This window comes from Oscarella lobularis, chromosome 7 (assembly GCF_947507565.1).
Source record: "Oscarella lobularis chromosome 7, ooOscLobu1.1, whole genome shotgun sequence".
Taxonomy (NCBI): Eukaryota; Metazoa; Porifera; class Homoscleromorpha; order Homosclerophorida; family Oscarellidae; genus Oscarella; species Oscarella lobularis.
The window spans coordinates 2,003,817-2,022,722 of NC_089181.1; the positions used below are offsets into that span (position 1 = coordinate 2,003,817).

The 18,906-nt window shown below is 50.2% G+C and overlaps 9 protein-coding genes across 14 annotated transcripts; 6 read left to right on the top strand and 3 right to left on the bottom strand.

The window, feature by feature from the left end:
• The first annotated feature begins 1 nt into the window (after position 1).
• Positions 2-1,262, top strand: LOC136188752 (uncharacterized). The gene is made up of 6 exons (XM_065976540.1): positions 2-276; positions 351-377; positions 596-742; positions 809-898; positions 963-1,097; positions 1,147-1,262. Exons 1-6 carry the CDS (start codon positions 94-96, stop codon positions 1,237-1,239), a joined length of 675 nt encoding a protein of 224 aa, XP_065832612.1. The 5' UTR covers positions 2-93; the 3' UTR covers positions 1,240-1,262.
• Positions 1,263-1,290: 28 nt separating this feature from the next.
• Positions 1,291-2,693, top strand: LOC136188750 (cyclic AMP-dependent transcription factor ATF-3-like). 2 transcript variants are annotated; one of them, XM_065976537.1, is made up of 4 exons: positions 1,291-1,431; positions 1,490-1,748; positions 1,860-2,060; positions 2,121-2,693. In XM_065976537.1, exons 2-4 carry the CDS (start codon positions 1,494-1,496, stop codon positions 2,508-2,510), a joined length of 846 nt encoding a protein of 281 aa, XP_065832609.1. In that variant the 5' UTR covers positions 1,291-1,431; positions 1,490-1,493; the 3' UTR covers positions 2,511-2,693. The 2 variants fall into 2 exon arrangements, with proteins under 2 accessions (XP_065832609.1, XP_065832608.1); XM_065976536.1 differs by having other exon boundaries at positions 1,302-1,748.
• Positions 2,694-3,620: 927 nt separating this feature from the next.
• On the top strand, positions 3,621-4,851 carry LOC136188749 (protein c-Fos-like). The gene is made up of 4 exons (XM_065976535.1): positions 3,621-3,861; positions 3,923-4,219; positions 4,290-4,397; positions 4,481-4,851. The coding sequence occupies exons 1-4, from the start codon at positions 3,661-3,663 to the stop codon at positions 4,751-4,753; spliced, it is 879 nt and encodes a 292-aa protein (XP_065832607.1). The 5' UTR covers positions 3,621-3,660; the 3' UTR covers positions 4,754-4,851.
• A 39-nt stretch (positions 4,852-4,890) lies between these two features.
• LOC136188744 (serum response factor-like) lies at positions 4,891-8,671 on the top strand. 3 transcript variants are annotated; one of them, XM_065976527.1, is made up of 12 exons: positions 4,891-5,122; positions 5,183-5,320; positions 5,391-5,495; positions 5,554-5,681; positions 5,737-5,786; positions 5,844-6,147; positions 6,205-6,271; positions 6,325-6,410; positions 6,480-6,588; positions 6,638-6,689; positions 6,744-6,839; positions 6,936-7,052. In XM_065976527.1, exons 2-11 carry the CDS (start codon positions 5,252-5,254, stop codon positions 6,788-6,790), a joined length of 1,017 nt encoding a protein of 338 aa, XP_065832599.1. In that variant the 5' UTR covers positions 4,891-5,122; positions 5,183-5,251; the 3' UTR covers positions 6,791-6,839; positions 6,936-7,052. The 3 variants fall into 3 exon arrangements, with proteins under 3 accessions (XP_065832599.1, XP_065832598.1, XP_065832597.1); XM_065976526.1 differs by lacking the exon at positions 6,936-7,052 and having other exon boundaries at positions 6,744-6,895; XM_065976525.1 differs by lacking the exons at positions 4,891-5,122; positions 5,183-5,320; positions 5,391-5,495; ... (3 more) ...; positions 6,205-6,271; positions 6,325-6,410 and adding exons at positions 7,514-7,876; positions 7,925-8,671 and having other exon boundaries at positions 6,505-6,588; positions 6,936-7,386.
• Positions 8,672-8,706: 35 nt separating this feature from the next.
• On the bottom strand, positions 8,707-10,127 carry LOC136188747 (glutaminyl-peptide cyclotransferase-like). Of its 2 annotated transcripts, XM_065976532.1 has the most exons (6): positions 9,966-10,126; positions 9,763-9,903; positions 9,286-9,714; positions 9,125-9,224; positions 8,949-9,068; positions 8,707-8,890 (listed from the first exon to the last, which is right to left on the bottom strand). In XM_065976532.1, the coding sequence occupies exons 1-6, from the start codon at positions 10,083-10,085 to the stop codon at positions 8,739-8,741; spliced, it is 1,062 nt and encodes a 353-aa protein (XP_065832604.1). In that variant the 5' UTR covers positions 10,086-10,126; the 3' UTR covers positions 8,707-8,738. The 2 variants fall into 2 exon arrangements, with proteins under 2 accessions (XP_065832604.1, XP_065832603.1); XM_065976531.1 differs by having other exon boundaries at positions 9,286-9,903; positions 9,966-10,127.
• Positions 9,521-14,008, top strand: LOC136188741 (protein Smaug homolog 1-like). Its single transcript, XM_065976522.1, has 11 exons — positions 9,521-9,800; positions 9,853-10,597; positions 11,034-11,918; positions 11,977-12,086; positions 12,139-12,225; positions 12,278-12,578; positions 12,642-12,727; positions 12,788-12,897; positions 12,956-13,226; positions 13,286-13,486; positions 13,550-14,008. Exons 2-10 carry the CDS (start codon positions 10,387-10,389, stop codon positions 13,370-13,372), a joined length of 2,148 nt encoding a protein of 715 aa, XP_065832594.1. The 5' UTR covers positions 9,521-9,800; positions 9,853-10,386; the 3' UTR covers positions 13,373-13,486; positions 13,550-14,008.
• LOC136188751 (uncharacterized) lies at positions 12,802-15,023 on the bottom strand. Its single transcript, XM_065976539.1, has 4 exons — positions 14,699-15,023; positions 14,423-14,639; positions 14,247-14,363; positions 12,802-14,191 (listed from the first exon to the last, which is right to left on the bottom strand). Exons 1-4 carry the CDS (start codon positions 14,965-14,967, stop codon positions 14,009-14,011), a joined length of 786 nt encoding a protein of 261 aa, XP_065832611.1. The 5' UTR covers positions 14,968-15,023; the 3' UTR covers positions 12,802-14,008.
• Positions 15,024-15,052: 29 nt separating this feature from the next.
• Positions 15,053-17,017, top strand: LOC136188757 (E3 ubiquitin-protein ligase FANCL-like). The gene is made up of 16 exons (XM_065976544.1): positions 15,053-15,142; positions 15,195-15,259; positions 15,306-15,366; positions 15,423-15,479; positions 15,530-15,627; positions 15,681-15,728; positions 15,780-15,828; positions 15,878-15,949; positions 16,009-16,047; positions 16,095-16,209; positions 16,257-16,340; positions 16,396-16,441; positions 16,495-16,576; positions 16,628-16,744; positions 16,800-16,871; positions 16,917-17,017. Exons 1-16 carry the CDS (start codon positions 15,059-15,061, stop codon positions 16,941-16,943), a joined length of 1,116 nt encoding a protein of 371 aa, XP_065832616.1. The 5' UTR covers positions 15,053-15,058; the 3' UTR covers positions 16,944-17,017.
• Positions 16,917-18,875, bottom strand: LOC136188756 (serine/threonine-protein kinase VRK1-like). 2 transcript variants are annotated; one of them, XM_065976543.1, is made up of 9 exons: positions 18,606-18,875; positions 18,499-18,551; positions 18,371-18,440; positions 18,115-18,314; positions 17,955-18,053; positions 17,771-17,894; positions 17,601-17,721; positions 17,494-17,552; positions 16,918-17,441 (listed from the first exon to the last, which is right to left on the bottom strand). In XM_065976543.1, the coding sequence occupies exons 1-9, from the start codon at positions 18,838-18,840 to the stop codon at positions 17,059-17,061; spliced, it is 1,344 nt and encodes a 447-aa protein (XP_065832615.1). In that variant the 5' UTR covers positions 18,841-18,875; the 3' UTR covers positions 16,918-17,058. The 2 variants fall into 2 exon arrangements, with proteins under 2 accessions (XP_065832614.1, XP_065832615.1); XM_065976542.1 differs by having other exon boundaries at positions 16,917-17,441; positions 17,771-18,053.
• Between the last annotated feature and the right edge of the window lie 31 nt (positions 18,876-18,906).

Here is an 18,906-nt window from a genome sequence, read left to right on the forward strand (position 1 = left end):
CAGTTGCTGGGCACCTGCTCTACTTGTCAATATTTTCTTGACCGTCGCCCGTCGGCGGCCGTACGTGCGCGTGTCGTTCGCCTCGGGATCGCTATGAACGACGTCAGTGGCGGCAGCGGCGACGACGGGCTCTTGCGCGCGAACGAGTCGCTCGCGATCGACGCGCGCGAGAAGCAGGAGCTACGCGCCGCTCTCGAAGCGAAAGAAAAGGAGTTGGTGTCTGTCAAGAGTCGGAACTACGATCTCGTCAAGGAGAAAGAGGCCCTACAGCAAGAGGTCGCGGGAGGCGGGGGTTCCGGGCCTCAAGACGCGTGCTTCCCGCTTTCGAAAACTTCTTGTTCTGGTTTCAGATCACCGGGTTGCAAGCGCAGTGTCAGGTATTCAGAACGCGGAACAGGGCTTCGCGGCTAATTGTGGGAGGGTCCCCTCCAGGACACTCCGGTCCGGTCCGGTACCGTACGGTATCTGCCTGTTACAATTGGCGCTAACGCTCGGCGTTACCGTGACCTTTACCGTTGTGCGAGGCAAAGCAAGACGTCGATGTCTCCTATCGCGATCCTTGACCTTTGCCCGCATAAAATAAACGTAAATTTAGAAAGCCGGCCGGCGAAAGCCAAAGATTCGTTCTGGCAAGAAAAAGAAATCAGGCGGCAAAAAGAAGGGCGGCAGCATCGCAACCGAGGCAACGGCAGACGACGAAGATAGATCGAAGGAAGAGCGCGACCCTGAGCAATTCTATGCGGTGCGCGGATCCTCCCCCTGCATTGATATCTTACCTTTCACCTTCCTTTGGCGCTTTTCTCAATAGACGATCGCCGAACGATTTCCTCGACTCTACTTATCGAGCGTTTTGCTAGCTGAAAGAAAATTCCAAGCAGCTGACGTCAACGGTGACGGGGTTTGTCAATCATCTCGGAATTTGACGTCATTCGCCATTAGTCATCATTATCACCTTTTTTTAGACAATAGACTATGAAGAACTGGAAGCGATCCTGGACAAAAGTGGATGCTTGTTTACGCAAAAGGAAGTTCGAGAAATTCTCTCCTCGATTGACGTCGATCGGAATGAATCGATAGATCTAATGGAATGCTTAGAGGTTGGACTAACTTCCGTTGTAAAGAACCCTACAAGCAGTTTCTTTTTAGGTCCTTAGCCGATTGCAGGAAAACAAGCCGACTCGAGTCGCTCATGGACAAGCTCTCGCGTCTGGAACCAGTGGAATTTGCTCGATACAATAAAAAAGCATGAGTCGGTGTCGTAAGGGTCGTCCTCGTGAGATAACTCCCCCGCGCTGATGACGTACGCGATGACGCAGGCCGTGTCCTTGCGTTCCAAGTGATATATTATGTCTGTTGACTCAGCAGTTTAATCGTCAGTTTAATCTGCGTCATTTTTCGCTTCTACGGTGCCTGATCAGAGAAGCTTCGTTCGTTCGTTCGTTCTAGTTCAACTCGTGACATCGCCCTTTACAGTATATTCTATTTTTAGGACGATGACGACATTATTAATTGAATTAGAATTAATCGACCTTCCTCTGGCTCTTGCTATAAAGAGGCTAGCGTGGGCAATACGGTGGTCAGTTGCAGTGAACCACACTTCCTGCGGAAGCCCACCCCCACCTACAACCAGCACAATGATCTTTACGACTCAAGGCTCAGAAGTTCCGACCAGCACGCCTACGACGACCGCCACAAATTTCCATCTCCTGTACGATCACCAACACCCTGCTCCACCCGACGCTAAACAGGTAATGCTCGGTTCGTACTATACCCCGCACATCCGGCCAGTCGGCGACCTCATCCGGATCCACCTGCCTCTAAAAGCCGACTTCTCATCTCTCTGTTTTTTCATTCCGCAGTTTGCTGCAATGCTGAGTCAGGGCACTCCGTTCGTTCAATACGCCGAAAAATTGCCGTGGATGGCGTATCCATCGCAACTCGACGCGTTCGCCGACGCGGCGGCGACTCAACCGCTGACCGGAAAGGACGTTCTTCGAACCGTACTCGCCTCGCGTGGTGTCACCTACGAGCCAGAACCGAAACGATCGAAACCGCAACAGGTACTAGTGACACTTTCGGCTCGCTAGAGGCCCTTTAGTCATTTTCGATTCTTTTCTCAGATGACTACCGAAGAGTTGACGAAAAAGCGCATGCGACGCGAGCGAAACAAAGTGGCGGCGGCCAAGTGTCGACTCAAGAGGCGCACGCACGCGCAGACCGTTCGACAACAGCACGAAATGCTGTCGAAATCGAACGAGGAACTCGTTCGAACGATACGAAGTCTCGAAAGCGAAGTGGACGAGTTGCACGCAATGCTTCGAAATCACGCGTGCGTTCTCTCCGACGAAAAAAGGGCGATGGTCGAAAAGGAAATTGAAGATGAAGTCAGAAGGACGACGACCATTGTTATGGCCGAGGGTTGTCGTGACGACGACAGCAACGACGGTGACGAAGACGCAGGCGTTGGGTCAATCGACGAAAATTCCGATGACAGCAGCGCTGAAGAATGACGATGAGATGAATTAATAAACTAGTAGGCTGTGCCAGAGATGATATGGACGATTGCTGTGCCAGCACGAGTAGTACTATGCATGCACGCAACAGGCTTTTACTATATATCTGGGGATTGTTAGATGACCTCACCTCTATTCTGAGTATAATAATGCAAGGCTGGTCCTTTGCAATTGAGATTATGTTGGGTGTCGTTCGCTAGGATGACTAGTCATTTCTGACGAAATGTTTTCAATAAGCAACCTATTGTAGATACACTTAGCGAGGTTCAGAGAATGGCTTTTCCCCTCGGCTTGCTCCACGAGTGATCAATTAGCTCCTCAAACATAGTGAACGTTTTTTGCAAAAAGATTCAGTACAAATAATAAGATCACACTGTAACCCATACGTAATTAGGTGGTAGGTAGTGCTACCTATAGAGCGTTCAAAGTTCGTTCACAAAAAAAACATATTTACCTCATTGAGAAGAAACTGGAGTGGTAGCTACACTGTACTGACGGGATGTTTTGACCATAGATGCGCATACCACGCATGGCTACGGTAACTTCCAACGGATACACGGATACAGTACTGGTCGGCACTGGATATCCACCCCCGCCTGTAAACTTCCTGTTCCGATCTCCAGCTCGCAAGTCGTACAGTTTCAGAGCCGTGGTTATTGGCTTTGCATCGCTGACGCCGCGAGTGAATCAGATCCAGCGCAGGTAATAACAACACGTTTCTTTTGCATTAAAAACAAGAGTGTGACGTTGCTTTTTTGGTCTATCAGCCGTCTGTAGGCTATTTGCAAGGGTCGCATCCGCTCTGTGACCTTTGGTGACGTCACGCGCGTCCTCGCATTGACCGGATCGGGAAGCTGCACGCGCGATTATACTCCCCGACGCTCTAAAGTCGAACGGCCTTCTCTTCCTTCGCGATTTGCGAGCAAAAGATGGGTCCGTTCCTCTGTTCTCGGCAGTTCACGCTAAAAAGCAGGAAGTCTCTTTACGTCACGGTGACGTTAGTGACGTACCATGACGTCAATAGCCGAGAAGCCGGGAGGCCAAACCGACACTAAGCTTAGTTCCATTGTCAAACCTATATGTATGAGTTGACCACGGTGCCAGACATTAGACCACACGACCTCTTTCATACAACGCTCGCAAGCAGATGAATTACGAAAATAGAACAGGAAGTGGCTACGCCTACGGAGGGGACTGCCTTGTACAAGCGGCTATATCTAAGAGAGCATCCTCCACCGATTTCATTCCGATGCCACCTAATGTGAACGTGACCAGCATGCATCCGGTGCAAACGTCCGCGCCGCTTACCCACAGCGCCTACACGACGCGTATGCAGACGGCACCACAGGTAACGCGCTGTAATCGGCGCCACTCAGTTCGCGTACTATATATACTCCTTCCCGCCTTAGTTCGCTGTCACGAGCGCCCCGTCTCTTATGTATTCCTACCCGCAATCGTCGCCGATGCACTACTACGGCAGCGCGCCGACGACGCAGCCGGCGACGACGGCAACGACGTTTGGTTCGCGGTACGAAGCACGTGCCGCGGCTACGACTTCGTACAATGCTCGACCGGCGCCGATCGTCGGCAGATCGCAGTGGAGCTTTCCCGGCGTCGAACAAAGCGATTTGGTTCGAAGCGGACTATTGCCGCAGTCCAGTGCTTTCGAACTCCAGTCTCAGATGAATCATGGCCGACGACTCGAGGTAAGGCGCCGTCGCGCTCTTTCCGGTCCCACGCGTCACGTGCTCTAATCTCTTCTCTCTCCATTTACAGCTTACGCTCGAGGAGCGAAGGCGTCGACAAGTTCGTCGCGAAAAGAACAAGGTCGCGGCGGCAAAGTGCAGAATCAAACGTCGTCAGCACTCGAAGCAGTTGAAAGAGGTAGGTGCTTACGCCCACGCGCGCCTACTCCTACGCATTCAATGACGTCCGTCCTTTTCTCCTTTCAAACCTTGTACTTTTAGGATTACGAAGAGCTCGAAAAAAGCACAACGGAAATTCGCGCGACTATTGCCGGCCTGTTGGAAGAGGTGAACAATTTAAAAGCCGCTCTGGTTGACCACGCCTGCGTATTGGATGAAGATGAGAAAGCCGTTTTGGAAGAGCAGCTCGAAACGCTTCTGACTGAGTCAAATCTTGCGACACCGGTGAATAGAAATGACGTCATGGGGTTGTCGTTGGATTCTGATTCGGACGATTGTACACTTTCGACGAGCGATCTCGTTGCAAACGATTAGACTTTTAATTAGCTAGACATGACACTTCACTGCAAAAGTAGACTTTTTAGTTTCATTTTTAGATTTTTTAGTTTGAAATAAAATTTCGACGTGTAAAATTTTGGTAACCTAGCGTGCGTTAGTACATACCGTTTGCTGTAAAACGCGTCGCTTTGTGACGCGTTATCGCACGTTTTTTCTGTAGCTATGACCGCGGCGAAACTCCCGAACCGCTCTTTCGCTCGTCGCGACGACAGCGAAGACGATTTTCGCGACGTTTCGCTTTTCACCTCGGGCCGTCGTCATCCGGACGCGAATCGTTTGCAGGACGCCACATCCTCTGTCCAAATCCTCACGCGCGGACCGGCTTCGGAGAAAATGCACTTGAACGTAATCGTGCCACAGTTGCCAGTTACCAATTTGATTTGATTGGTGATTGTTTATTTTTAGACGAGAACAGGTACATTCTTATTAGATTAGACCTTTACTCCCCTTTCTTCGAACCGAGATGCGAGAATAATGGCGACGATTTTTTACATTCCAGATGACGCAACTGGCATCCGGCATTCGTCATTGCCGGATCTCAATGTAAGTGTGGTCCTAATGACTCGCACTCCTAAAGGGCATGTCGTAAGGGCCGATGTCTGATGGTTTGCAGGCCTCCTTTACGTCATCAAGCGGATTCGACCCTTCTCGCAGCTCCGCCACGGGCTTTCCGCTAGTCACTTTACCCCTGCGTGACACCAATGACGCATCTTCTCCAGTATGAATAGTGGGAAACGACAAGATTTTCCTCTCACGTTCGCGTTTTTTTGGAAAAGTTTGTTGGAGGTCGCCAACAGCTGTACGTCGGGACGCCCGTGCTTTACTACCAGTCCCGAAACGCAGATGCCAGAGGGTTAGGCAAAGAGGAGGGAAAGATCGGTCAAGACAGTTCGACCGAGTCAAAGTGAACTGTTACTGTGCGTTGTGCTCAGTCAATCGAAATGCTTGTGTTATTACAGTCTTGACGAGCGCTTACCCGTGAGGCGAGACGGTAGACGATCCGTTCCAGGTACTGGTAATTGTATTTTTGAGGTTCCTATCATTTCTATTGGAACCTCTCATTGAGGTCCGAGGGGTGCTTCGTCTTTATACGGACAGCCCAGCTGGTGGGGATGCGACGAGGACAATTCGTCGACGCCGCCGATCAATAACGACGATGAGAACCGAAGCCATCGCGAGCAACTGTCCATCGAAAAACGCGGCGGGGAATGGAAACGAACAGAGATAGAGAAAGCGACGGTGACCCATGGAGAATTCGTGCCGGAAACCGCAGAAAAGCCGACGTTGTCGCAGCCAAGACGAGCATGGGCCTCAAATTACCATGAGGAAACGGAAGAGGAGGATGTGTCGACGCTTCCATTAACCCCCACGTTGGTCAAACGCCCGTTGTTGAATTTCAGACCGGTTTTCATTTTGTTTTGTTTTAGGATGCAGGGGTTACGTAATAGTTCCAGTAGGCCATCTTCTGCACGAAGGCAGTGGAATAAGCTAGAGGTTTGATGACTGCATACGTATCGTCGATGGCGTGCGAATTTTTGTTTGCCTAGTCGTATGAAAATGTCGTTCTCTCGTCTATTCTCGCTCTTTCGGAGAAACTGAAGCGTTCTTCTGAAATTGCGGCGCGGAAAGTTCTGTGAGTTTTTCATTCGAGATTGAAGACGCGCTCTGTTCTCAGACCAAAAGTCAAACCAGATTTTTTTAGGCTAATGCGAGATTCTGCGAGTGTTCAGCGTCGTGTGTTCGGCTTTTCTTCGCCGGAAGAGCAAGACGGAGCAGTGCAAGACATTCCACATTGGAAAACGTCCCATAAGGTACAATGATGAATATGGTATCTCTTTGCATTTTACTGACAGCGTATAGGAGACGGCTGCCGTTATAAAAAATCTGCGTCAAGTCGAACATTATTTAGAAGGTACATCGATGAATCAAATAGTGACGTAAAAGTACAGCATATGTTAATTAATAGTTATTGATGAAATCGCTAGTGCAGCTATCGTCCCAGACATCGAATGAGCGTTGCAAAGGATCGGCATATGTACTGGCAAAGAAAACGTCGTCAACGGTAGTGAACATGTGTAGAGAGATAGTATTGCTAGAAATAAAAGTTTTTTACGCGCATGCTCGAATCGGTGACGTCTCTCCTTCCATATTTGTACAGGACCCGAGCGTCCAAGCCGAAAAAGGAAGAGAGCAGAGAAAGAAGCACGTGCGGACTCCTTATTCGGCTCGAAAACTTGGCGGCACACATCAATCGCAACATGACGACCCCACCAACGGACGCGAATCGAATCGCTCTCGAACAGGCCCAGCTCGCCGCCCGTCGCGACGCCTTCGCCTCCGTGTCGCACGAAGACGACTACGAAGACGACGACAGCGGCGGCGGCGGCGGCGGCGGCGACGACGACGACGAAGCGGCGCCCACAACGACGTCGGCGACTCGATCGTCCAACTCTTCGTCGACGGTGGCGGCGGCGACGACGACGGGCGTCGAGCCGCCGGCGAAGCGAAAGAAGACGCGCGGACGCGTGAAAATCGAAATGCAATTCATCCAGGACAAGATGCGACGCTACACGACGTTTTCCAAGCGAAAGAGCGGGATCATGAAGAAGGTGAGCTCGATTACCGGAAGGGACGGGCGTTTCTCTGAGAATGACGAAAAATCGCGTTTCAGTGAAAGTCACGTGTACTGCGTGCGCACCGAATCCCACCGATACGTACACTGTACTTTTTTTTCAGGCCTATGAACTGAGCACGCTAACAGGTACGCAAGTGCTTCTGCTCGTCGCGTCGGAAACGGGTCACGTGTACACGTTCGCCACGCCGAAACTGCAGCCCATGATCACGTCCGACGCCGGGAAAGCGCTCATACAGACCTGCCTCAACTCTCCGGATTTGATAACGGGTGGCAGTGGCGGCGGCGGCAGCAGCGGCGGCGGCGGCGGCGACGCAAATGAAACCCCTGGCGGCGAGGGCGAAAGCGGGGCCGGCACCAGCGGCGGAAACGAACCGCCTGATCAGCAGAGAATGTCGAGCAGCGGGTTCGAAGAGACTGAATTGGTGTACAGCATTGCGGATGAAGAGACAACGTCAAATCGAGCCGTAGGTCTTTCTGTTACAAGTTTCTGACATTGGACTTTGATGATCTAGGGTCAAACTGCCGTCGCTTCCGACTCGCACCCGGTATCCTCGTCGCCTCCGCTGCTCACCGCAACGCCAACAACGTCCAACGTGGCGATTTCTTCCGCGGCGGCTCTACCTGGATTGACTGTACCTATTATTCAGACGGCGGCAGGAGGCTCGGCTGGGACGGCGGTGCCGCAATATGCGCTTCAGACAACCCTCGGCTTTCCAAATCTGTTTCCCACTGGCGTTCCGCTATTCAACAACGCGGCACTTTTGGCGCTGCAACATTCTAATGCTGCACAGCCAGGAGCCGTCACAACGGCTGCAGCAAATCGAATGGTTGGAACGCAGGCTGTAGCAGCGGCTACGGGGACGACGACTTTGCCGCCTGAAACGACCTCGTATTCGGCTGCTATGCTGGCGTCGCCGCGGGTCATCACGCCAAATATGGGCGCTCAGTCTTTAGAAAATCTTCCACAGCTCGTCATGCCGTCTCATCAGCTTGTCTCCATGGATTCGAATGCTCTGGGGACGGTGATCTATACGCCAACCGGATCAGCGCCACTCAATTCGTCAGGTGGCGACAGCGGCGGCGGCGGCGGCGGCGGAAGCGAGCCAACTGGCGGGCAGCATGGAGTCTACATTGATGATACAAATGATCCACTAGGATAGAAAGGGATTCTTGCTGGCGTTCTCTAGCTGTCGTATTCATCGAAGGTCTGTTTTTTCTCATTCATTAGTCATAGATTACCTGAATTCTCATTGCTGATGGGGGGGGGGGGGGGGGGGGGGGGGCATTTGGTACACGCATTTCTTATGTATAATAATATAACGACACTTAACTATATAACGAGAAGTAATCCGCTAGAAAAACTCGCAATATCAAATTCATATTCTCAATTGTATTAAAGTCAAGAGCTGATAGGTTGTCGGTCACCTTGTGCCACACCCTTGGAAAAGGCACAGATATCAGATGGAGTATGGGAACGCCTGTGAAAAGAAAATAACCGTTTTTTTCTTTACATCGTAGCGCTTGAAAATGGCATACCTTTTCTCAGAAAAGGCAGATGGTCATCCTCAATGTGAAGACTACCGCGTGGCTTTCCCGCAAAGTACGGCCTGTCCAACTTCTTCGGTTCTAGCAGACCCTTCTTCTGTAGCTTCTTTTCTGAAGAGAGAAATACATGATCGCACCTAAACGAAGCACCGATACTTCAAATTAACCTATTTGCTGAAATCGTCTAAACAGCGATGACGTCGACGGAAATATGTCCCACAGCTGTACATCCGACGTTCCAATCAGATCAAAAAGTATAAAAGCACTCTTATAAATAAAAAATAGATTACATATATTCTTATATAGAATTTTTGGATTCAATTATTACGATAACGTCCAATTCCGTTTTCGCGGTGGCAACCGGATGACGCCGACTCGCCATCGTTTCGGCAAGATGACGCGATCCGTAGATCGAATCCTCGCTCGTCCACTCGACGAACGCCTCCTCGCCGTCGAAAAAGATCATCTGAAGACCTGTCTCCGTCAGATCGAGTAAGGGATCGAGAGCGCGAGCGGCGTCGATGAGCATAGCGCACGGTACGGCCGAATCCGTCGCGCCGACGAACGATTCGCCGGCTTTCGTCGGCGGAATCAGCTTGGAATCGTAGTGAGCGGCGACGACGAGGCGTTCGCTCGCCGCCGGATTGAGCGTGACGACGATATTGGCGAATTCCTTTTTGCCGAGCGGAGTCGAAGCGACGAAACGATCCACTTCGACGGTCCATCGACTAAGCGAACGAAATTGGGAGACGACGAACTGCGGATAATAAATGAGGCCCCTTTCTCGAGGAGAAATTTCGTGCACCTGTCTGACTTCCAAGTTTCCCGGCGTGTCCGGCACTCGTACGATTGCGATTCGAGCGAGAACGTCTCTAAATCGCGTCATGTTCGACAGATCGGCCAGCGCTTTCATGCCGGCGCCCGTCAACGCACCGGAATGCTTAGGCTACGCGCGGTGAAACCCACAGTTCAGCGAAAAGGAAGTAGGTATAAAGAGAATTCCGGTACCTCGACGCCCGAGCCGAACTGCGTCCGATCTGGAATCTCTTGCGGATACATTATAGCGACGAGAAGACAAACGATGACGGCAAATAAAGCTGCGATGAGGCCACTATTCAAGCTCGACATCGCTGTAACGCCGTAAATAGAAGCGTTACGGAAAAAAGGGCGTGTGTCTAGTCTAGTCCGGGGTCTGCAGAACTCTGACCTTCTCATAAATCCGAGTCATCGCCACACCGATGCTACAGTCTCATCGTCGTGGTGCTATAAACGCCTGCCTGTGATTCTCGCGTGGTGTGATCTCCTCTCACGCGCTCTCTCGTCGATCACCGAAGTCCCTGCGATCGCGCGCGTTTGAGTCGCGTCGATTTTCCGTGCGCCGCGTCTCGTCTCTTTTCTCGCGCTCGCGCGCGCCCGGCGTCCGACGAAAATGAAGTCGTTTCGCGAACAGATGAACCAGATGGCGCTCTGGTTTACCCAGTGGAACGTCTCCGAGCAGACGATCGCGCTCTACGCGCTGCTCGCGCGCGTATCGGCCGAGCAGTCGCGATTTCTCTCGCTCTTACTCGAAAACAATCTCAAAGCGAAGAGCGGCGCACTCGCCGACATGGACGAGACCGAACGTCAAGCGAATGATCCCGGTAAGAGAAAAAACCCAAACGCGGAAGAGCAGAGAAACGAACAAACAAAAAAAACGAACGAACTAAAACGACGCGATTCGCTCGTTTCCTCTTTCGCCCGTCAGGTGTAGAACGATCGAATCATTCTATTCAGAACCGATCGATTGACGCGAGGGCGGATGGGGTGCAAGCGACGTGTCTCGCTTGTGTTTGCGCGCCGCCCCGCTTGGCTCCGGTCCCGAGAATCGAGTTAGTAGCGCTGTAGTGTCGCGAGAAGAAATGCTACCCACCTCGTCGTTTTTCGCGGCTCGTACGAAAAACAAATTTCCACGAAAAGAGGAATAAACCCCCGTTGCTCTTCCGCCGAAGCCGGCTTCAATGACTGAACTGAGACGCGCGGGCCGCGGGCCGGGCGGCAAGTTGACTGGACTTTCACGATCACTTACTCTCTCCCTAGATTATATAACCGCGCTCGTTCACGCCGCGTCGCACGAATCGCTCGCCTCCCAACTCATCCCTCGTCTACTCCTCCTTCAACCGGGCAACGTCGAAGCCCGTCAAGCGTACCTCAAACTCCTTCCCGTCGCCACGCGATTGGGAGGCGGAGTCGCCGGCGAGACCGGCGGCACTGTCGTCAACGGCGGCGGCGGCGGCGATTCTTCCGCTAACGCCCTCGCCGCGGCACGTCATCAACACTACGACGATTGTCGTCAACTCTTGTCGCTCACGCTCGTTCATCCGGCCTTTCCCGGCGAGGAGAAACTCGCCGTGCGCGGTTGGCTCGCTCAGCTCGAGGAACAGGCGAGAAGTTGGACTGCGGCGGCGGGAGATTTGTCGCCGCCGCCGCCCGGCGTCATTGGCTCCATTCCTCATCATCAACATCAGCATCATCAGCATCATCAGCGATGGGCGTCCGTTGGATCTCCGGTCGCATTCAAGCAGCACGAGCCTTTGAATGTCGAACCGCCTATGGGACCCATTAATCAGATATTTCCGGCGTCGAATGGGCATCGATTTGCCGTCGGGCTCCCGGTTGGATTTAGTCAGAATCGTCGGACGAGATCGTTGATGCGTGAAGTCCATCAGCCGCCGTCTCCGCAGCAACAGCAACAAGGCCTTGGTGGTTTGGGTCTGGATGACGATGGGGAAATCGGTGTTCGGCAATCGCGATCACAGTCGTTTCCCATGTCGGCGTTCATGCACAGCGAAAGCGCTCGTCATCAACAGCAACAGCAACAGCAACAGTTCCAGCAGTCACAGCTACAGCAATCGCAACAGCACGGACCGTGGGTGAGCAGTCGTGGCAAACCCCTTGTTGGATTTGAGAAGCCTGGAATGAGAGGTCAGCAATTAGATTCCATACTGTGATTTTAGCATCGACTTGCTCTGTTAATTCTCAGACGTGCCAGTGTGGCTAAAGAGCTTGAGATTGCATAAGTATCAGGAATTGTTTGCTCAAATGTCTTTCGATGACATGATGACCCTGACGGAAGAGGAACTGGAAGAAAAAGTAAAAGTAGAAAAAGAGATAAACGTCGTCTCGCATCTCTTTGTACGCGTAGAGTGTCACAAAGGGAGCTCGGCACAAGATCGTCGGAAGTATACAGAAGCTGAAGGAAAGAGGAAATCAACTGGACGCTATGGAAGAGGTACGTGTAGAATCTCGTCTATTCCTGCTCACATAACGTTCTCGTTGCTCAGGACGTCGGAAAACCGAGCAGACTGCCGCAGATCATCCAAGACCTGAAGATGATGATCATAACGCCTATCAAACCCCCTCGGCCTGAAGATTCGGGACGCCCGTCGCCGTCTGGCTCCATACTTCATAGCAACTCCGATGGACAGCTGAACTTGATTCAGCAGCAGACGCAGAGAGAAGCGGCCACCGGTGGCGGCAATCGCGGAAGCAGCTTGGACGCCGAGTCCGTCTCGTTGTCGCCGTCACGCGAAAAAATTCCGGAGGAGCATATGACAGTAAAATTTGTTAGAGTACTTCGAAAAGGTTTGTCTGAAAAAAATATGCATTGGATCATTATTAATCTCGTGTGTTCTGTTTTCATTGAAGTTTATGCTCAGTTCCAAAGCGGAGGAGTGGATGACGAGATGTTTTCCACGTTTGTTAGCATTCTGGACAAAGTGCTCGTTAATGAGGTTGGGCTGTCGCCGCGTGGGGCTGAAGAAAAAAGGGCTATCACGCTCTCTCTCTTTTAGGCATTTGAAGTTGATCTGAAAAAAATTGTTTTCTCTCTAAGAGACCACTGCCAAAAGGACCCACGTCATTTCTATAGGCGCTCAAACGAGATGAAGGGACCGCAACGAAGGTAAGATACAGCGTTCAAACTGTGCGAGTGCCTCATTTGAGCTCTTATGGTACTCTAGTTACAGTGGATCCGGTCATAGTTTGCACTCTTCGATGATGTCAGGAAAATCAGCCACTCTGCCGCAGCCGAATCGGCGACGCATTCCACGTCTACCCATCTCCGGCGCTCCTTCGCTGGCGGGCACCTCTGTGACTATGTCACCTCATCTCATGGGAATGAACTTTGTGCCGTCGCAGCCCCAGCCGCCAGGAATGGGTGGTGGTGCCGCTGCCGCCGGCGGATATCGAACGAGCAGCATGAGCTCAGTGAGACCGTCGCACGGAAGACAGGCACGTCCATTGACGTCTATCTGCGCGTATAAGTTAGAGGCTTTTCTTCTTCACGTTAGATGGAGTCTTTCGTGAGGACGTATTCGGGACCGCCGTCGCTGCCGTTTGACAAAGGCGAGTTCAGAAGGGATTATGGACTTCAATAACTAGTGGGATATTTTCTACAGGAAGCTACGGGTCCAATCCAGATTTCTATGGCGGTGAAGGAGATCACTACATGGAAAGGCTTTGTCAGCAAGTTACTGATCACGCTCTTTCCGGTAGAACGCCATCGTTTCTCTCCTCGGCTCTCGTTGGACGATTTCTCTTCTCTCTCCCTCTAGATTCTACGGAGAGAAGCGGCTCCGCTTATTGAACCGACTTCGCTAATTAATCAACAAAAGTTTCCGTTTTTCTATGCAGCACCGTATCACACGTTTTTTTTTTTCATTGGTTGGATCAGGTGGATCTTTGCACAAAGCCTTTGACAGTTTGCTGCTAAGGCCGCTTCCTTTGACGAAGTGCCGACTGGGTGTTCTTCTTCTTCTCCTCTTCTTCTTGTAGATTATTATTTCTAATATTGTTTCTAGTTTACTAACCTTTTGTCGTGCTACGCTAAGCGTTGTATGAAAGATTGGGCACGACACGGCCTGACGTCTGTAGCTAGAAAAAGGATTTAGTAGTAAGGCATATATATCTATCTAGTTTGGTAGTTTTGATCTGGTCTAAATTTTTGCTCTTGGTTGCCATTGATAATTGCTGGTCAATTTAAAGAATAAAGGTGCTCATTGTATGTAAGGCAATTATTGGGTACCGATGGCGAAGTAGGAGGAGATAGGCTCACGACAGAGAGGACATGTCGAAAGCTGTCTTATGCACTCGCGACACGTGCAACAGTGACCGCACGGAACTGCTGTGATTTTCGCTTCTTTCAACTGACACACTGAACACGACGAGTCGCACCTGCGCTCTGGCGAATAGAGCTTCTGAAAGAGAGAGGAATAATGACTCGGGAGACCTACTATTGGGGCGTCTGCATACCTGAAGCTGTAGGATCCGACCAGTCGATACAATAAGATAATTTGACGGATGACTCGCTTGAATGACGTCGTCGTCTCCTTGGCTATACTGCACCCATACCTCGCTCAGAAGACCAATCTGAAAAAAAAAAACCGAGCATGCTTTTCTAAAATGAAAAATATATATTCCCATCATACTATTGAAGGACTCCGCTCATTCATCTGCTCCTCCTCCCTTTGAACGAGCAGGACAATCTGTTCATAGTCCGTCGCGCCTGACGCTCGCTCTCTCCTCGCAGGTAAACATATTTCCGTCTCGACTGCACTTTGTAAAGAGACGCTGTCCCCACTTCGGGAAGCAGTTGCCTCCAATTGACGTCGAAGCCCAATGAGCAATTCCTTTCCGTCGACGTAACTAAAGGAGGACCGTCTCCAACCAACGAATTCGTGCAGGCTTGAAATTAATGTTTTTGCCTGAGTGGCTTTCTTGGCTCCAGCTTGCCATTTGCGGATCGAAACACGTTTTCACACTTTTCGAGCCAAACCCATTTTGCCGTTGCATTTATTTCACTTCTGATTGAAAGTTTGACGCCTGTGGTCGTCGTTGAGACGTTTAATAGAAAGGGATTAGTGAGTTTCGACGTCTTTGTCTCTCGAGGAGGCTCGGCACGTGCAAAAGACGTGGAACCAGCGTCAAAAGAGAGACGCACCGACGAAGGAATTCTCCACAGCAACGAAGCCATCAATAAAAACGCGAAGGCAACGATCAGGAGAGAAGAAACGAGCAGGAGCGCGTCCGTCATCAGGGTGTTACAGCGCGCTAAACAGAAGCCCATGCATCGACTCAACGAAGTCTGTCCCCTTCTCGTGCCTCAGGATTCGCGTAGAAAGCGGTTCTGCGGCTTTATATCTGTCGGGGTATGAATTTTCGCACGTCCAGTTGCTTCTGGTCGAGAATGCGCCTCCGTAGGGCGTGGAATTTCGAATTCGCATCGAGCTCTCGCCAGAAGACACCAATTCGTTAAAGAACACGAGGTAGTAGGAGCTCTACGTGTTCTTTGGACTCGTCGAAATCGTACAGAATCGATTGCGAATGGCGTCTGGCCCATCTTCTCCGTGGCTCGCAAGAAATCATCCAAAAGGCGCGAAACGACGCGTATTATGATTTGTGCCGGGCGTCACATTGTTGTTTTTTCAGAAACTCGAACTATGTTCGAATTTGGCATCGTTTCTTCAGGAATTTAAGTCCTTGATAGTAATAGAACAGTCACTTTTATGTTGAATTTTTCCAATCAATTGTCCAAGGAGCCACTCGTTTCCAGTAGGAGAGAATTTCAAAAGACTACTGACATGTCTTTTCACGCACATCTCGCCGGCGAAATAAATAAAATTGGCTGGGACAGGTTCTATGAACCTTACGTTATTATAGGTCTTCCATTGCTGAGATACACTGTAGGGTCAAATCCGTTGATGCGTCATTTAGTTCCATACAGTTAAAAGCCTGGTACACGTTTCTGTCTCTTTTGAGGAAAATAAGAGAGGTCGTATTTTGTAGGGACTCTAGACAGAGACTGCACGTTCTGACTGTTAAGATACCCAAGCAGGTATGAATAAACGGATTTTCGTCATGTGCTTAAGTATTAAATGTTGTAGTATCCTGCTGTAGCATTGTCTTGCTTAGCTGATCTTCCTCTCGCATTTGAGCCACACATTCCTGAGGACAAGGTATTGATTGGCACGCAAACGAACGCTGTTGCTTGTGTTACAGAGAAATTCCTTTTTAGGATAGCTATTTATCAAATTTGTATTCAGAATTTGAATATGTAAGGCATATTTAGATAGCGTCAATTGCACACTGAACGTTCTTTAGAGCCTTGCACAATATGAAGACTTCTGGGATTTGTTTGACGAACTTGACGAGAAGACGTGGATCATCGAACCGGAACATCGGAATCGCAGTTCAACGATGAGAAGAATAGCAATTGGTATAATGACGTTCACTACGTTTCAAAGTGCAAATCTACGCGTAAAGGAACAAATTCATCGGTTCAAATCGACGTAGACCCCATTAATCCGCGAGGAATTCCTGAATGCAGATTCCTGGGACCTGATCATGGTGGTGACATAATATCCCTAGGAGCTGACCTGACCATCGATACGTTGTGTCCTAGTTGTAAGTCAGGTTAGACAAAGAATGGGTGAAACGTTAGAGTTATGGTAAGAATGGTATTGCCGTTTGCTGCTTGAAAATAATTTCGCCAAAAAATCAGGAACGCGCAGCTGTCTCTTTTTACAAATCTTCAAACTCTGATGGGTATCGACTTTCCGTCGCCGCAAGTCACAAATAAAGAGGTAACGAATTCAAAAATCAAATTTTTGTCTGCGCATTTTTTATTGGCGCAGGATTTCTCAATGGATTGCGGCATCTGTTATGCGTACAGGCTCGACGGCAAGACGCCAGACAAAGTATGCGACAACTCTCGTTGCGGACGATTTTACCACCAAGCTTGTCTCTACGAGGTGCGAATCCAAGATTTGGAACCCCATAAACGGTTTTACCTCTATTTTTTTGCAGTGGTTACGCGGCTTGGCAACGTGTCGTCAGAGTTTCGGAACCCTGTTTGGCGAATGTCCCTACTGCGAGCAGGTACGCTGCAGTTTCCTAAGTAGCATCACTAATCTCATCGCCTAGCCTATCACAATCAAAATGCTCGGATAGTACAAACACAAGTTAGCGATTTCTTACTACAGTTTAAGTACAGTGTACCGAATTACACGATGAACAAGCAGAAACAGTTATCGAAGTAAGCAAAGGGATTTCCTTTATCAAGAACTTATTTATCCTTTGACCTGGTTCTCGGCGACTTTCGTTGAGCGACAGCACCCCTTCTCCCAGCCGCCACTCTCCCGCGACCCGCAACCGTTTTCTTGGGGCTTGAGCTAGACTTTGGCTTACTGGCGGCGACCTTTTTCTTTTTTCTCGGGCTAGGCGTTCTCACCTCCTCCTCGTCGCTCACCGCAATAGGATCGCTTCGTCTCTTCCGCGATTTCTTTGCCTTTGGCAAAGCGACTGCACCCGGCATCCAGTCGAAGACGCCGTCGTCAACAAGACCCTCCGCCTTCATGCCGTCCTGGACGATTTTTCTCAGTTTGGCGTAGTCGGGCTTAGCCTCGTAGGTAAGCTGTTTCACTCGAAGGAAATACTTGAGAAGCCATCCTGGAGCAAAACGGATAATACATATATCCACAGCAAGAGATTTCTTACGAACCGGGGCAAGCGTCTTTGCCAAAGCAACTAGGCAAAAAGACCTTCAAATCCGACATAAAGCTGAAGAAGAATTAAAAAAAATGTCAGTAGATAACTCAAATCACTCACTCAATCTTCGCTTCTTTTACGCGAGCAGGATTCGCTAGACAGTCTTCCCACGGCAATCGACCGCACAGCCACTGCAGCACGACGTATCCCAGAATCTCCAAGTCCCCACGTCGCGCCGGTTCTGTAAGGAAAGTACATTGAAAACTCACAGTCACATTGACAAAACTGACCGACACCCTTGTGAGCATCAATGCTGGTAAACTCGATGGTCCCATCATGAGCCTTTCGCGGATCTTCCTTATACTTCTTTTCGTCGTTGCGTCGATGAACCAACCCGTAATCGACGAGATAAATCTTTGACGAAGCAGCGACGAGAATTAAGTTAAGGATTCCGAGCCTCGACAATCGACGTACGTGAGCCTCTTCTTCTTTCTTGAAGCCGGTCAGCAAATTCGATCCCTTTATGTCCATGTGAACGTAACCGTTTTCGTGAAGGAACTCCAACGTGTCAATCTATATATTTGAGAAAAACGCTCTCCCAACGCGGAAAGAAGTCGGGGGAGGTGGCGTTCACCAATCTGAGTGACAGCATAGTGACCGTTTTGGACGTGAACTTGCGCTTGCACTCGTTGAAGAGATGCTCGACGTCTCGAGAAAAGCGCGGCATGACGAGAAATCGATAGTCTTTCTTGCCGCGATTGTGAAGACCTGAGGCAATGTAGGGAGGAATTCCAACGTAATGTATGTGCTTGTGCGACGACTTCCACTGACGAACTGAGATAAATGAGAAGGTAAGACAACCGGATTCGATTAATAATTAATTAACTCACTGATGTCGGCTTTAGCAACGCGAGCATAGAAATTGATTTCGCAAAAAAGCGGCCCGTTATCGGAGGGCTCCTTAATTAAAAAATTATTAGAAATTTTCAAATTTTAATTTTCAAATTTCAAAAATTACGATTTTTACGACGTGTTCAGCGGCGTCTGTGACGCTCTGTGCGGACGGCGCGGCTACGCTCGAAAAATCAATTAGGTGACGTTTCGCTTCTACTAATCTTCGCCAACCCAAGTAGATCTCGCCGAATCCGCCCTTTCCGATCGATCGCCCGAGTTTCCACTTCTTTTTCATCGTGTCTGTGAGTATTTCGCCGAGCGGCATCGGCTCGGGCATTTTGTACAGCGATTTCGCCGCCGGTTTCTTCTTTCCAGGAGCCGCTCGCTTAGGAACGACTGCAGCCGGTGTCGCCGCCTTTCTTTTTTTAACTGGACTGGTCGACTTCGCTTTTGGTGACCGTTTCATTCTCTGTGGAACAAGTAACGCGCTCGCGAGATGACAACGTCAAGTCCCGGCGGTCTCCCGGCTCTT

What these genes read in the sequence shown, in the direction of transcription:
- LOC136188747 (XM_065976531.1), bottom strand. Translation starts at nt 10,085, where the DNA reads ATGTCGAGCTTGAATAGTGGCCTCATCGCAGCTTTATTTGCCGTCATC. An exon ending in AGTTCGGCTCGGGCGTCGAG is followed by an intron (nt 9,904 to 9,965) that starts GTACCGGAATTC and finishes CACCGCGCGTAG; the next exon opens with CCTAAGCATTCCGGTGCGTT. An exon ending in AAACGGAATTGGACGTTATC is followed by an intron (nt 9,225 to 9,285) that starts GTAATAATTGAA and finishes TTTATTTATAAG; the next exon opens with AGTGCTTTTATACTTTTTGA.
- LOC136188752 (XM_065976540.1), top strand. Translation starts at nt 94, where the DNA reads ATGAACGACGTCAGTGGCGGCAGCGGCGACGACGGGCTCTTGCGCGCG. An exon ending in GGTTGCAAGCGCAGTGTCAG is followed by an intron (nt 378 to 595) that starts GTATTCAGAACG and finishes ACGTAAATTTAG; the next exon opens with AAAGCCGGCCGGCGAAAGCC. An exon ending in CTGACGTCAACGGTGACGGG is followed by an intron (nt 899 to 962) that starts GTTTGTCAATCA and finishes ACCTTTTTTTAG; the next exon opens with ACAATAGACTATGAAGAACT.
- LOC136188750 (XM_065976537.1), top strand. Translation starts at nt 1,494, where the DNA reads ATGACGACATTATTAATTGAATTAGAATTAATCGACCTTCCTCTGGCT. An exon ending in CTCCACCCGACGCTAAACAG is followed by an intron (nt 1,749 to 1,859) that starts GTAATGCTCGGT and finishes TTCATTCCGCAG; the next exon opens with TTTGCTGCAATGCTGAGTCA. An exon ending in AACGATCGAAACCGCAACAG is followed by an intron (nt 2,061 to 2,120) that starts GTACTAGTGACA and finishes TTCTTTTCTCAG; the next exon opens with ATGACTACCGAAGAGTTGAC.
- LOC136188749 (XM_065976535.1), top strand. Translation starts at nt 3,661, where the DNA reads ATGAATTACGAAAATAGAACAGGAAGTGGCTACGCCTACGGAGGGGAC. An exon ending in ATCATGGCCGACGACTCGAG is followed by an intron (nt 4,220 to 4,289) that starts GTAAGGCGCCGT and finishes CTCCATTTACAG; the next exon opens with CTTACGCTCGAGGAGCGAAG. An exon ending in ACTCGAAGCAGTTGAAAGAG is followed by an intron (nt 4,398 to 4,480) that starts GTAGGTGCTTAC and finishes TTGTACTTTTAG; the next exon opens with GATTACGAAGAGCTCGAAAA.
- LOC136188751 (XM_065976539.1), bottom strand. Translation starts at nt 14,967, where the DNA reads ATGGCTTCGTTGCTGTGGAGAATTCCTTCGTCGGTGCGTCTCTCTTTT. An exon ending in GAGCCAAGAAAGCCACTCAG is followed by an intron (nt 14,640 to 14,698) that starts GCAAAAACATTA and finishes GTCCTCCTTTAG; the next exon opens with TTACGTCGACGGAAAGGAAT. An exon ending in ATGAGCGGAGTCCTTCAATA is followed by an intron (nt 14,364 to 14,422) that starts GTATGATGGGAA and finishes TTTTTTTTTCAG; the next exon opens with ATTGGTCTTCTGAGCGAGGT.
- LOC136188744 (XM_065976525.1), top strand. Translation starts at nt 6,787, where the DNA reads ATGAGCGTTGCAAAGGATCGGCATATGTACTGGCAAAGAAAACGTCGT. An exon ending in CAAAGAAAACGTCGTCAACG is followed by an intron (nt 6,840 to 6,935) that starts GTAGTGAACATG and finishes ATATTTGTACAG; the next exon opens with GACCCGAGCGTCCAAGCCGA. An exon ending in AGAGCGGGATCATGAAGAAG is followed by an intron (nt 7,387 to 7,513) that starts GTGAGCTCGATT and finishes CTTTTTTTTCAG; the next exon opens with GCCTATGAACTGAGCACGCT.
- LOC136188741 (XM_065976522.1), top strand. Translation starts at nt 10,387, where the DNA reads ATGAAGTCGTTTCGCGAACAGATGAACCAGATGGCGCTCTGGTTTACC. An exon ending in TGTTAGAGTACTTCGAAAAG is followed by an intron (nt 12,579 to 12,641) that starts GTTTGTCTGAAA and finishes TTTTCATTGAAG; the next exon opens with TTTATGCTCAGTTCCAAAGC. An exon ending in GACCGTCGCACGGAAGACAG is followed by an intron (nt 13,227 to 13,285) that starts GCACGTCCATTG and finishes TCTTCACGTTAG; the next exon opens with ATGGAGTCTTTCGTGAGGAC.
- LOC136188757 (XM_065976544.1), top strand. Translation starts at nt 15,059, where the DNA reads ATGCATCGACTCAACGAAGTCTGTCCCCTTCTCGTGCCTCAGGATTCG. An exon ending in GCGGCTTTATATCTGTCGGG is followed by an intron (nt 15,143 to 15,194) that starts GTATGAATTTTC and finishes GCGCCTCCGTAG; the next exon opens with GGCGTGGAATTTCGAATTCG. An exon ending in CGCAAGTCACAAATAAAGAG is followed by an intron (nt 16,577 to 16,627) that starts GTAACGAATTCA and finishes TTATTGGCGCAG; the next exon opens with GATTTCTCAATGGATTGCGG.
- LOC136188756 (XM_065976542.1), bottom strand. Translation starts at nt 18,840, where the DNA reads ATGAAACGGTCACCAAAAGCGAAGTCGACCAGTCCAGTTAAAAAAAGA. An exon ending in CGTTGCTAAAGCCGACATCA is followed by an intron (nt 18,315 to 18,370) that starts GTGAGTTAATTA and finishes CATTTATCTCAG; the next exon opens with TTCGTCAGTGGAAGTCGTCG. An exon ending in GTAAAAGAAGCGAAGATTGA is followed by an intron (nt 17,553 to 17,600) that starts GTGAGTGATTTG and finishes ATTCTTCTTCAG; the next exon opens with CTTTATGTCGGATTTGAAGG.